The sequence below is a fragment of the Podarcis erhardii genome, assembly GCF_964252035.2.
Source record: "Podarcis erhardii genome assembly, chromosome: 9".
NCBI classification, from domain to species: domain Eukaryota; kingdom Metazoa; phylum Chordata; class Lepidosauria; order Squamata; family Lacertidae; genus Podarcis; species Podarcis erhardii.
The window spans coordinates 80,654,155-80,665,978 of record NC_138512.1 but is presented as its reverse complement, the minus strand read 5'-3'; the positions used below and the strand labels follow the sequence as shown (position 1 = coordinate 80,665,978).

The window sequence follows — 11,824 nt, the reverse complement described above, 5'->3', positions numbered from 1 at the left end:
AAGTTCCCATTTCCCAGGTGGGCAAAGCTGCAGGGGAAGCCAGGGCTTCAACTCAGCAGAGGAGCTCAGCCGGGAGCTGGTTCTCAGCACTGTGGAAAACATGAAGCACTAAAGCGCTGGTGAATAAAAAGGCGCAAGTGATCATGCTCTTCTGAAGTTTACTATACAGCGGAAAGGAGCAGCCAAGCATACTAGGACTCAATTTCTTGACTTTAAGAAAGCCGACTTCATAAAACTTAGGGAAGTGCTGGGTGATATCCCATGGACAGTAATACTAAAAGGAAAGGGAGTTCATGATGGCTGGGAGTTTGTTAAGAGGGAGATAGTAAAAGCACAACTTCAGGCAATACCAATGAGACGGAAACATGGAAGGTGCCTAAAGAAGCCGGGGTGGCTATCTAAAGAACTTTTAACTGAGTTAAGATTAAAAAAGGATGTGTACAAAAAATGGAAAAGGGGGGAAACCACCAAAGAGGAATTCAAACAAATAGCCAGCACGTGTAGACACAAAGTCAGAAAAGCTAAAGCACAGAATGAACTCAGGCTTCCTAGAGAGGTTAAAAGCAACAAAAAAGGCTTTTATGGGTATGTTCGTAGCAAAAGGAAGAACAAAGAAACAGTGGGGTCACTCAGAGGAGAAGATGGCGAAATGCAAACAGGGGACACAGAAAGGGCTGAACTCCTCAATGCCTTCTTTGCCTCAGTCTTTTCCGATAAAGAAAACAATGCCCAACCTGAAGAATTTGGAGCAAATGATTCAGCAGAGGAAACACAGCCCAGAATAACTAAGGAGATAGTACAAGAATACTTGGCTAGTTTAGATGTATTCAAGTCTCCAGGGCCAGATGAACTGCATCCAAGAGTATTAAAAGAACTGGCAGATGTGATCTCAGAACCACTGGCAGTCATCTTTGAGAATTCCTGGAGAACAGGTGAAGTCCCGGCAGACTGGAGGAGGGCAAATGTTGTCCCTATTTTCAAAAAGGGGAAAAGAGAGGACCCAAATAATTACCGCCCAGTCAGTCTGACATCAATACCAGGGAAGATTCTGGAACAGATCATTAAGCAAACAGTCTGTGAGCACCTAGAAAGGAATGCTGTGATCACCAATAGTCAGCATGGATTTCTGTAAAATAAGTCATGTCAGACTAACCTGATCTCGTTTTTGGACAGAATTACAAGCCTGGTAGATGAAGGGAACACAGTGGATGTAGCCTACCTTGATTTCAGCAAGGCATTTGACAAGGTGCCCCATGATATTCTTGTAAAGAAGCTGGTAAAATGCGGACTTGACTATGCTATCACTCAGTGGATTTGTAAATGGCTGACTGACCGAACCCAAAGGGTGCTCATCAATGGTTCCTCTTCATCCTGGAGAAGAGTTACTAGTGGGGTGCCACAGGGTTCTGTCTTGGGCCCGGTCTTATTCAACATCTTTATCAACGACTTGGATGATGGACTCAAGGGCATCCTGATCAAATTTGCAGATGACACCAAATTGGGAGAGGTGGCTAACACCCCAGAGGACAGGATCACACTTCAAAACGACCTTGACAGATTAGAGAACTGGGCCAAAACAAACAAGATGAATTTTAACAGGGAGAAATGTAAAGTATTGCACTTGGGCAAAAAAAATGAGAGGCACAAATACAAGATGGGTGACACCTGGCTTGAGAGTAGTACATGCGAAAAGGATCTAGGAGTCTTGGTTGACCACAAACTTGACATGAGCCAACAGTGTGACGCGGCAGCTAAAAAAGCCAATGCAATTCTGGGCTGCATCAATAGGAGTATAGCATCTAGATCAAGGGAAGTAATAGTGCCACTGTATTCTGCTCTGGTCAGACCTCACCTGGAGTACTGTGTCCAGTTCTGGGCACCACAGTTCAAGAAGGACACTGACAAACCGGAACGTGTCCAGAGGAGGGCAACCAAAATGGTCAAAGGCCTGGAAACGATGCCTTATGAGGAACGGCTAAAGGAGCTGGGCATGTTTAGCCTGGAGAAGAGGAGGTTAAGGGGTGATATGATAGCCATGTTCAAATATATAAAAGGATGTCACATAGAGGAGGGAGAAAGGTTGTTTTCTGCTGCTCCAGAGAAGCGGACACGGAGCAATGGATCCAAACTACAAGAAAGAAGATTCCACCTAAACATTAGGAAGAACTTCCTGACAGTAAGAGCTGTTTGACAGTGGAATTTGCTGCCAAGGAGTGTGGTGGAGTCTCCTTCTTTGGAGGTCTTTAAGCAGAGGCTTGACAACCATATGTCAGGAGTGCTCTGATGGTGTTTCCTGCTTGGCAGGGGGTTGGACTCGATGGCCCTTGTGGTCTCTTCCAACTCTATGATTCTATGATTCTATGAAAAAGGCGTGGAAATAAAAGATGGAGCCTGCTTGCCTGGAACTGAAAGGAAGCTGAGTCGGATGGGTTCTTTCTTTCTTTCTTTCTTTTTTTCTTTTAAATATTTTTTATTGAATGATTTTATGTTACAAAAAAAACATTCAACCATACCACCACAAAATATAATTGAGAAATAAAAATTACATACATCAGTACTTAGTTTATTTGTTATTTGCCTTCTTATTTCCTCCCAAACATTTCATACAAAACACACACAAAAAGAAAGAAAAAATGATAATGAAAGTAAATATTTTTCCCTCTATCTTACAAAATCTTTTCTTCAACTTTGACTTCCTGTCAAGTCCCTTCGCAAACATTTTATCTTATAATTGAATGTACACAAAACAATAGACTTTTCTATATAAATTTTCCAATACATTCAGAAAACAGAATACCGGTACAGTAGATCCTTAATGATTGTCCACCTCCTTTTAGTTCCTTTGTCACTCGAATGCTAGCACGGAGTCAAAACTATTCTTGTATTTTTGAACATAGCTTCTATAACCATCCCATTTTTCCACAGAAATTTTTGCTTGGAGATTCCTCTGAGTTTGGTAGACAACTGAGCCATCTCCACCAATTCCTGTAATTTGATCGGCTGGGTTTTTTCTTATAAGAGAAGCCGGGGAGGCAACTGTCATATTCTGTTGGCACCTCTCTTGACACATCTCAAACGCTGGAGACACATGGCTTGCCAGTGGTACATGTGTGAAGGATCTGGGTGTCTTAGTGGACCACAAGCTGAACACGAGCCCCCAGTGTGATGCAGCAGCAAAAATAGCAAATGCAACTCTAGGCTGCACCAACCAAAGTCTCGTGTTCAGCCTCTCTCTTCTGCCTTGGTCAGGCCACGCCTGGAATCCTGTGTCCAGTTCTGGGCACCACAATTTAAGAAGGACGTTGACAAGCTGAGACGTGTCCAGAGGAGAGAGACCAAGATGATCAAAGGTCTGGAAAACAAGCCTTAGGATGAAGGGGGTGAAGAAACTGGGTGTGTTTAGCCTAGAGACAAGGAGACTGAGAGGAGATATACAGTAGCTAGAGGGCAGTCTCATGGAAGAGGAAACAAGCTTGTTTTCTCCTGCTCCAGGGGGCAGGATCTGAACCCCTGGCTTCAAGTTACAAGAAAGGAGATTCAGACTAGACATCAGGAAGAGCTTTCTCACACTAAGAGCTGAATGGTTTCCGTCTGGAGTTTGTGGCCTCTCCTTCCCTGGAGGATTTTGAGCAGCGCATGGGTGGCATCTGTCAGGGATGCTTGAGCTGAGATTCCTGCATTGCAAAGGGGGTTGGATCAGTTTCCCAACCCTGGGCCTCCAGCTGTTTTTGGACCACAACTCCCATCATCCCTAGCTAGCAGGACCAGTGGTCAGGGATGATGGGAACTGTAGTCCAAAAACAGCTGGAGACCCAAATTTGGGAAACACTGGACTAGATGATCCTTGGAGTCTCTTCCACTCTACAATTTTGACCCTTTGTTGTTGTTGTTTAGTCGTTTAGTCGTGTCCGCCTCTTTGTGACCCCCTGGACCAGAGCACACCAGGCACTCCTGTCTTCCACTGCCCCCCGCAGTTTGGTCAGACTCATGTTTGTAGCTTCGAGAACACCGTCTAACCATCTCGTCCTCCGTCGTCCCCTTCTCCTTGTGTCCTCCATCTTTCCCAGCATCAGGGTCTTTCCCAGGGAGTCTTCTCTTCTCATGAGGTGGCCAAAGTCTTGGAGCTTCAGCTTCAGGATCTGTCCTTCCAGTGAGCACTCAGGGCTGATTTCCTTCAGAATGGAGAGGTTGGATCTCCTTGTAGTCCATGGGACTCTCAAGAGTCTCCTCCAGCACCAGAATTCAAAAGCATCAGTTCTTTGGCAATCAGCCTTCTTTATCGTCCAGTTCTCACTTCCATACATCCAGCGGGGCTTACTCGTGAGTAAGTGGCCGCGCTGAGGCTGGTGTAGCTGCGCGTCTCCAACCACCCAGCGGGGCGGAGGACTAAGCTCGCTCCTTCGGATCCGGGCCCGACGGCTTTCTCTCCAGCAGCAGCCTCCGACGGGGCGCCCGCGAGCGGAGAGCGGCGCAAGGTTGCGCAAGCCGCGGGAGCTCTTGCGCAGCCTGGGAGCGGCTGGGTCATCCTCCCTGCCGCCCCGACGGGGTTTTCCCGGCCCGCCTTCTGCGTGTCTGGCTTTTCTGGGCGGGCCGGACGGGAGGGGCTCCCCGTGCGCTCAGAAGGGAGGGCCGCGCAGGCGGAGGCGCGCAAGGCTCCCTGCTGGAACTCGGCCTTAAGGCGTTACAGATTTATCTTCGCCAGCCGGGTGTACATGACATCCCGATAAATAAGGGTGCCCCGGAGCATAAGCAGAGTGCATTGCAGGGGGTTGGACTAGATGACCCTGGGGATCCCTTCCAATGTTCTGATTCACTCCCTGAAGAAGCCTATGTGGCTGGACTGTGGCACTTTGGGTCTGGCCCTGATCTTGGGAAAGATGGAGGGCGCAAGGAGAAGGGGGCGACAGAGGACGAGATGGTGGGACAGTGTTCTCGAAGCTGCCAGCATGAGTTTGACCAAACTGCGGGAGGCAGTGGAAGACAGGAGGGCCTGGCGTGCTCTGGTCCAGGGGGTCACAAAGAGGCAGACACGACTAAACGACTCAACAACAACAAGAAGTAAAGATAAAGGGATCCCTGACCATTAGGTCCAGTTGTGGCCGACTCTGGCGTTGCGGCGCTCATCTCGCTTTATTGGCCAAGGGAGCTGGTGTACAGCTTCCGGGTCATGTGGCCAGCATGACTAAGCCGCTTCTGGCGAAACAGAGCAGCGCACGGAAACGCCGTTTATCTTCCCGCCGGAGTGGTACCTCTTTATCTACTTGCACTTTGATGTGCTTTTGAACTGCTAGGTTGGCAGGAGCAGGGACCGAGCAATGGGAGCTCACCCCGTTGTGGGGATTCGAACTGCCAACCTTCTGATCGGCAAGTCCTAGGCTCTGTGGTTTAACCCACAGCGCCACCCGCTAAGATGAAGTAAAAAGAAGATTTTAGATGCAGAGATACCAAAGGAGCAGAAAAGACTATTCATATATGCAGTGGCAGCAGTGAGGATACTACTGGCCCACAGTTGAAAAGAAGATAAAGTCCCGACCAGAGACGAATGGTTGATAAAAATGATGGACTACGCCAAAATGGCGGAAATGACTGGGAAAATCAGAAACCAGGAAGATAGAAACTTTAATAAGGAATGGGAAAAATTTGTCAGTTACTTAAGAGAACACTGTAAACAACTAAAAACTTTGGCAGGATTATAACAACACTTGTAATGTAACAAAAACTAAGATAAAAATGGATTTTTAAAGAAAGGGAGAAACTATATGATGGAGTAGAAGAAGATTGACAATGAAACCCATGGAAGGGGGGGAGGGGAGCCTGAGGTTTCAGGGAATCCTATATGATTATGATTATTGATTGAATTCAAATGTATATTGTAAAATTGAAAATTAATTTAAAAAAAGATGGAACAAGAAGAGTCTTGCCATTTGTGGACCCCCCCCTCCTCTCAGGCCCAAGAAAGCAGTCAGCCCCCCTAGGGCTACCCCTAAGAAGCCAAGATGAGGAAGCGGCAAGAAGGCAGGTGGTCCCCATCCACACGCCAAACTGATCTGGAAGGAACAGACTGTGCGCGCTCTCTCTCTTTATTTCATTAAAATTATACAATGATTATTATTATTATTATTTTAAAAAACCACAACCGTCAAAGTGCTCTACGAAAAGATCAAACAATCAATAAAATATTACAACAGTTTAAAGCAGGCATAGGCAACTTTCAGCCCTCCAGATGTTTTGGACTACAATTCCCATCATCCTTGACAACTGGTCCTGTTAGCTAGGGATCGTGGGAGTTGTAGGCCAAAACATCTGGAGGGCCGAAGGTTGCCTATGCCTGCTTTAAAGCATACAAAAAGTTAAAATACTAAAACAGGCTAAAATTTGCACCAACCTTCTAAGTGTCTGAGTAGGCTTGTCTAAACAAGAAATGCCCGAAAGAAGACAGCGAAGCGGCTTGCTGGATATCACTAGGCAGGGAGTTCCAGAGGGTAGGTGATGCCGCACTAAATGATCTGCCTTCCATCACCTTCAGCCCTTATCCGGACAGGGACAGCCAAACTACTGTGGTCTATGCTCTGGTAACCTCAAGGTTAGATTACTGCAGGGGTCAGAAAACTTTTCAGCAGGGGGCCGGTCCACTGTCCCTCAGACCTTGTCGGGGGCCGGACTATATTTTGAAGGGAAAAAATGAACGAATTCCTATGCCCCACAAATAACCCAGAGATGCATTTTAAATAAAAGGACACATTCTACTCATGTGAAAACACGCTGATTCCCAGACCGTCTGTGGGCCGGACTGAGAAGGCGATTGGGCCAGATCCGGCCCCTGGGCCTTAGTTTGCCTACCCGTGGATTACTGCCATGCTGCCTCTGAAGATGGTTTGGAAACTTCAGCTGGTGCAGAATTCAGCGGCCAGGCTTGACCATCTTACACCGATCCTGATCCCACTGCACTGGCTACCAATTAGTTTCCAGGCCCAATTCAAAGTGCTGGCTTTGATCTCCAAAGCCTTAAACGTCTCAGGACTGCAGTACGTCAAGGACCATCTCTCTCCATATGAACCCACCCAGACCCTGAGATCATCTTCTGAGGCCCTTCTTCATGTGCCTCCTTATCGAGAGGCCCGGAGGGTGGCAACACGAGAGCGGGGCCTTTTCTGCAGTGGCTCCCCGTCTATGGAATTCTCCCCCCAGGGACATTTGGCAAACTTTGGCTGGTGCCTTCATTATATGTCTTTAAGAGCCAGACAAAAATGTTCATCTTCTCCCAGCCTTTTGCTAATTAAATTAACTTTAATTTAATTTAAATTAGGCAAATCAAACGATCTGTGCCCTTTTAGACTGTGTGTGGTGGGTTCTTGTTTTCGTTTGCTGTTATGTTATGTGTTTTTGTGTTTCTATCTTGTGATTCTTGAATGAAATCTAATAAATAAATATCTGGTGTTGGGAAGCGATTCCCAATGGCTATGCAGTCCAACCCCCCCGCCCACTGTACTGAGATTCCTGCATGCCGGGGGGGGGGGTTAGACTAGATGACCTGCAGGGTCCCTTCCAATTCAACTATTCTATGATTCTGCTAAAGCATCCCTGACAGACGGGCACCCAACCTCCACTTCAAAACCTCCACGGGAGGCGAGTTGAAGGACCCCCTCCTTTCTACAACCCCCACCCCAAGTCCAAAGGAAGAGGCCCAAACCACGCCTTGTCTTGCTTTTGGCCCCGATCCCAAACACAGAAGCTCTGGCACATGCCTGAAGGTCACCCCCCCCATGTGCGTTGCCTCGGTGCCAGTCTCTGCTCAGAGGCTCCTGGCATCTGTCTGCCCCCCCCCCCCGTTCCCGCCAGCTGCAGCCTTGAGCCACAGAGACTCCTCCTCAGCCCTTTTGGCAGACAGCCCTGGCAGGACCTCCACCCCACAACTTCGAGGACCTTGAATGCTTCTGTGTAAGTAAGGCATTGGCATCCCCGGGACTTCAAGTAGAGAAGCGCCCCCAGGAGACCCCCAACATCCTGCCCCCCTGGGGAGGAATTAAAGGAAACTGGCCACCTAAAAATAAAGGGGGAGCAGGAACCCCGAGGGAATCTCAGGCACACAAGGCTCTTCGTGAATGTGGCCCCTCAGATGTTTCAATCTGCAGAACCGGCCCTGTGACAGGGGCCACACAATATCCTTTTCTGCGTTTGTAAGAAATAAATATTTTCATTTATTACAACACTTTGGAACTCCCTGCCTGTTGACACTCTTTTTGATGCCTGCTTAAAATGTCTCTAGTTTCAGGCAGGTAGCCGTGTTGGTCTGCCGTAGTCGAAACAAAATAAAAAAATTCCTTCCAGTAGCACCTTAGAGACCAGCTAAGTTTGTTATTGGTATGAGCTTTCGTGTGCATGCACACTTCTTCAGATACACTTTGCATGCACACGAAAGCTCATACCAATTACTTAAAAGGGGCCCCTGACCATTAGGTCCAGTTGTGGCCGACTCTGGGGTTGTGGCGCTCATCTCGCTTTACTGGCCGAGGGAGCCAGCGTACAGCTTCCGGGTCATGTGGCCAGCAGGACTAAGCCGCTTCTGGCGAACCAGAGCAGCGCACGAAAATGCCGTTTACCTTCCCGCCGGAGCAGTACCTATTTATCTACTTGCTCTGGTATGCTTTTGAACTGCTAGGTTGGCAGGAGCAGGGAACAAGCAACGGGAGCTCACCCCGTCGTGGGGATTCAAACCACCGACCTTCCGAAGTGTGCATGCACACGAAAGCTCATACCAAGAACAAACTTAGTTGGTCTCTACAGGAAGTAATTTTTTTATTTTAAATGTCTCTGTTTGGGGAAGCCTAACCAGGCACACAATTGCTGGGTTCCATAAACCTGAACAGTTGGAAGGGACTCTGTGGGGTCTTCTAGCCCAACCCCCTGAGTTCAGGAACTGCGGCTGAAGAATTCCTGGCGGGCGGCCCCCAACTTCTGCTGAATCACCTCCACCTTCCGAGGGAGACTGCTGCCCTGTCGAACAACTCTTGCCATCCCAAGAGCTCATTTTCCTCTCAACTTTAATTATTGCTAATTTTTTGATGGGTAAGTTCAGCATTTCTTGAGAGCCACGCTTGGGCCGGGGGCGCCGAGGAGGGTCGGGCGGAAGGTGCCGTCGGGGGTGGCGCGTCCCGGCCGGAGCTGCAGGACCCCCGCGCCCTCCTCGCCCCGTCCCGCCCCTGCGCCTCCTCTCCGCGCCCAGCCGCCGCATCTCCGCGCTCGCTGGGCGGCCTTCGCCTCCCACGACGGGGCGGGGCCAGGCGAAAGCAGCTGCGGCGCCGCCCCCGCCGCTAAAGGCCGCCCAGGTGGGACTCGCGCCCGGGGCCGCCCGCCGTCGGAGCCGAAGTCCCTTTCGCGGCGCTTGCGGAGGCTGCGCACCCGACTTGCCCCGACGGTGCCCGGTGCGCTGCCCAGACCAGACCAGGCACGAATCCCCCCCGCTCCGTCTCCACCATGTTCCAGCGCCACCACCGCAGCAGAGTGACGGTGGCGCGGGGCTCAGCCCTGGAGATGGAGATCCGACGGGGCCGCTTCCGCCTTAGCCTCGTCGGGGACACGGACCAGGTAGGCGCGGGGAGCGGACGGCCACGCGGGTGGCGTGGGAAAGTCCCGGGCGCAGGCGAGGCTGCGCGTGGCCGTGGCTGGTGGGCGGGGGTGAGGTTTGCGGGACGCGCTCCCGTCGAGGCTCTCCTGGCTGGGTTCGTCGAGCACCTGGCGCGGAAGGGGCGCCACGCCGGATCAGCTGAGAAATAGATTCGTATCCAGACTGGGGAGGGAAACCGCCTTCCTGCATTGCAGGGGGCTGGACTAGATGGCCCTGGGGGTCCCTTTTCGACGGGGAGGGGCAGGAGGCGAGAGTGGGACCCACCATCACCACCGTGGGAGATTTTTTTCCACACTGCGTTTATCTCCCACTTTTTTCCCTCCAAGGAGCGCAAAGTGCCTCACGTGGTTCGCCCCCCCCACCTGCCCTCGATTAATTCTGACTCCAAGCCTGCGAGGGAGGCTCTAGGTTGGGCTGAGAGGGGCTGGCCCCCCAGGGCATCCAGTGAACTTCGTGGCTGAGCCGACGGATTTGAAACCTGGTCTCCCAGTCCCTAGTCGCCATTTTAAATAAATCAATACATTTATTAGTCATATGTAATATCAATAATTATAATTAATAAATAATTTTATTTATACCCCAGCCAAGACCGGGCTCAGGGCGGCTAACACCAAATATAAAAAAATTGATTGAAATACAGTTTAGAAAACAAGATTGAAATACAACATTAAAATGCAACCTCATTTCAGTGGAAAGCAAAATTTAAGATTCAGTAAACACCAACAATATCATCTAGTCTGTCATGTATTGGAAAAGCCGCCCTGTGATCTTCAAATGAAGGGCGGAATGCAAATATTATTATTATTATTATTAATGATAATAAAAATAATAATAATGGTGTAACGGCAGCTTTAAAGTTAGTACCACTGCTGAGAACCAGTTTATAAAGCGGATTCAAATCCAATAGTGGTCTCCAGGTGGCTGGTCCTCATTTAATGCCCACAGGGACCCCGTGAGGCCAAGAGGCAGTGACTGGCACAAGGTCACCCAGTTCTGTGAGGCCGCGTCTTCCCATTTTGCAGAGAGGGCAACTGAGGTCTGAGGTGCCAGAAGCCCTTGCCCCACAGAGCCTCAGGCTGGGCAGGCTGAGCTGGGGGCAAAGGGCCCCTAGGCAAGGTCACCTTGCTTGCCATGGTCCTCATCACCCATACTAGGGACACCCCACTTGCAATTCTCACAGCAAGAGGCCTCCCTCAACCCCAGCCCCTCCTGGAATGGGAGCAACCAGAGCAAGAACAAGAATCCCCCCCCCAATTTTTTTTTCACAATAATTCCTTTTTGGTACAGTTGCATTTTTAGGGATCTTCTCAGGAGGTACCCGTACAAATATAGGTATTATTATTATTATTATCCTTATTATTTTGTGCCCCCTGTGCGAGGAACCCGCCCCCCCTGTCCTAATCTGGGACTGAACCAGTTTTCAGTCCAAGGCCCTGAAGGCATGAGGACCTCAGCGTGGCCCAGGGCCTCTTTCCCCACAAACCAGGCCCTGTGGCTCCAAGGCAGCAACTAGATTGGGGACAGGGAGTGAAAACCAAGTGGAACCTTGGGTTGTGAACGTGATCCGTGCGGGAGGCACGTTCACAACCCGCAGTGTTCGCAACCTGTAGCGCCACATCTGCGCACACACGGGTTGCGATTTGGCGCTTCTGTGCATGTGCAAAGCGCGATTTAGTGCTTCTGCACGAACACCGAAACCCAAAAGTAACCCGTTCCGGTACTTCTGGATTCAGCGTGGTGCGCAACCCGAAATCACATAACCCGAAGCGTCTGTAACCCGAGGTGCCACTGTAACACTGTTCCTGAGAGACCTGCGTTGGCTCCCAATATGTTTCTGGGCACAAATCAAATTGTTGGTGCTGAACCTTAAAGCCCTAAATGGTCTCAGTCCAGTAGACCTGAAGGAGTGTCTCTGCCCCTATCGTTCTGCCTGGACACTGAGGTCCACCTCCGAGGGCCTTCTGGCGATTCCTTCTCTGCGAGAAGCCAAGTTACAGGGAACCAGGCAGAGGGCCTTCTCGGTGGTGGCACCCGCCCTGTGGAACACCTTCCCACCAGATGTCAAGGAAATACTGTAAACAGCTATCTGACTTTTAGAAGACATCTGAAGGCAGCTCTGTTTAGGGAAGTTTTTAATGTTTGATGTTTTATTCTGTTTTCAATCTGTTGGGAGCCGCTCAGAGTGGCTGGGGAGGCCTC

At 49.8% G+C, this 11,824-nt stretch overlaps 1 protein-coding gene across 3 annotated transcripts in view; it reads left to right on the top strand.

The window, feature by feature from the left end:
* Positions 1-9,322: 9,322 nt before the first annotated feature.
* RTKN (rhotekin) overlaps positions 9,323-11,824 on the top strand; it is a gene marked incomplete at its 3' end in the record, with an annotated part of 37,178 nt that continues 34,676 nt past the window's right edge. For 2 of the 3 annotated variants that reach the window (XM_081876922.1, XM_081876923.1), the window contains exon 1: positions 9,325-9,585. In XM_081876922.1, the coding sequence (XP_081733048.1) occupies positions 9,475-9,585 (111 nt within the window). In that variant the 5' untranslated portion in view covers positions 9,325-9,474. Of the gene's footprint in view, positions 9,586-11,824 lie in introns of all 3 variants that reach the window. The other variant, XM_081876919.1, reaches the window with a different exon arrangement.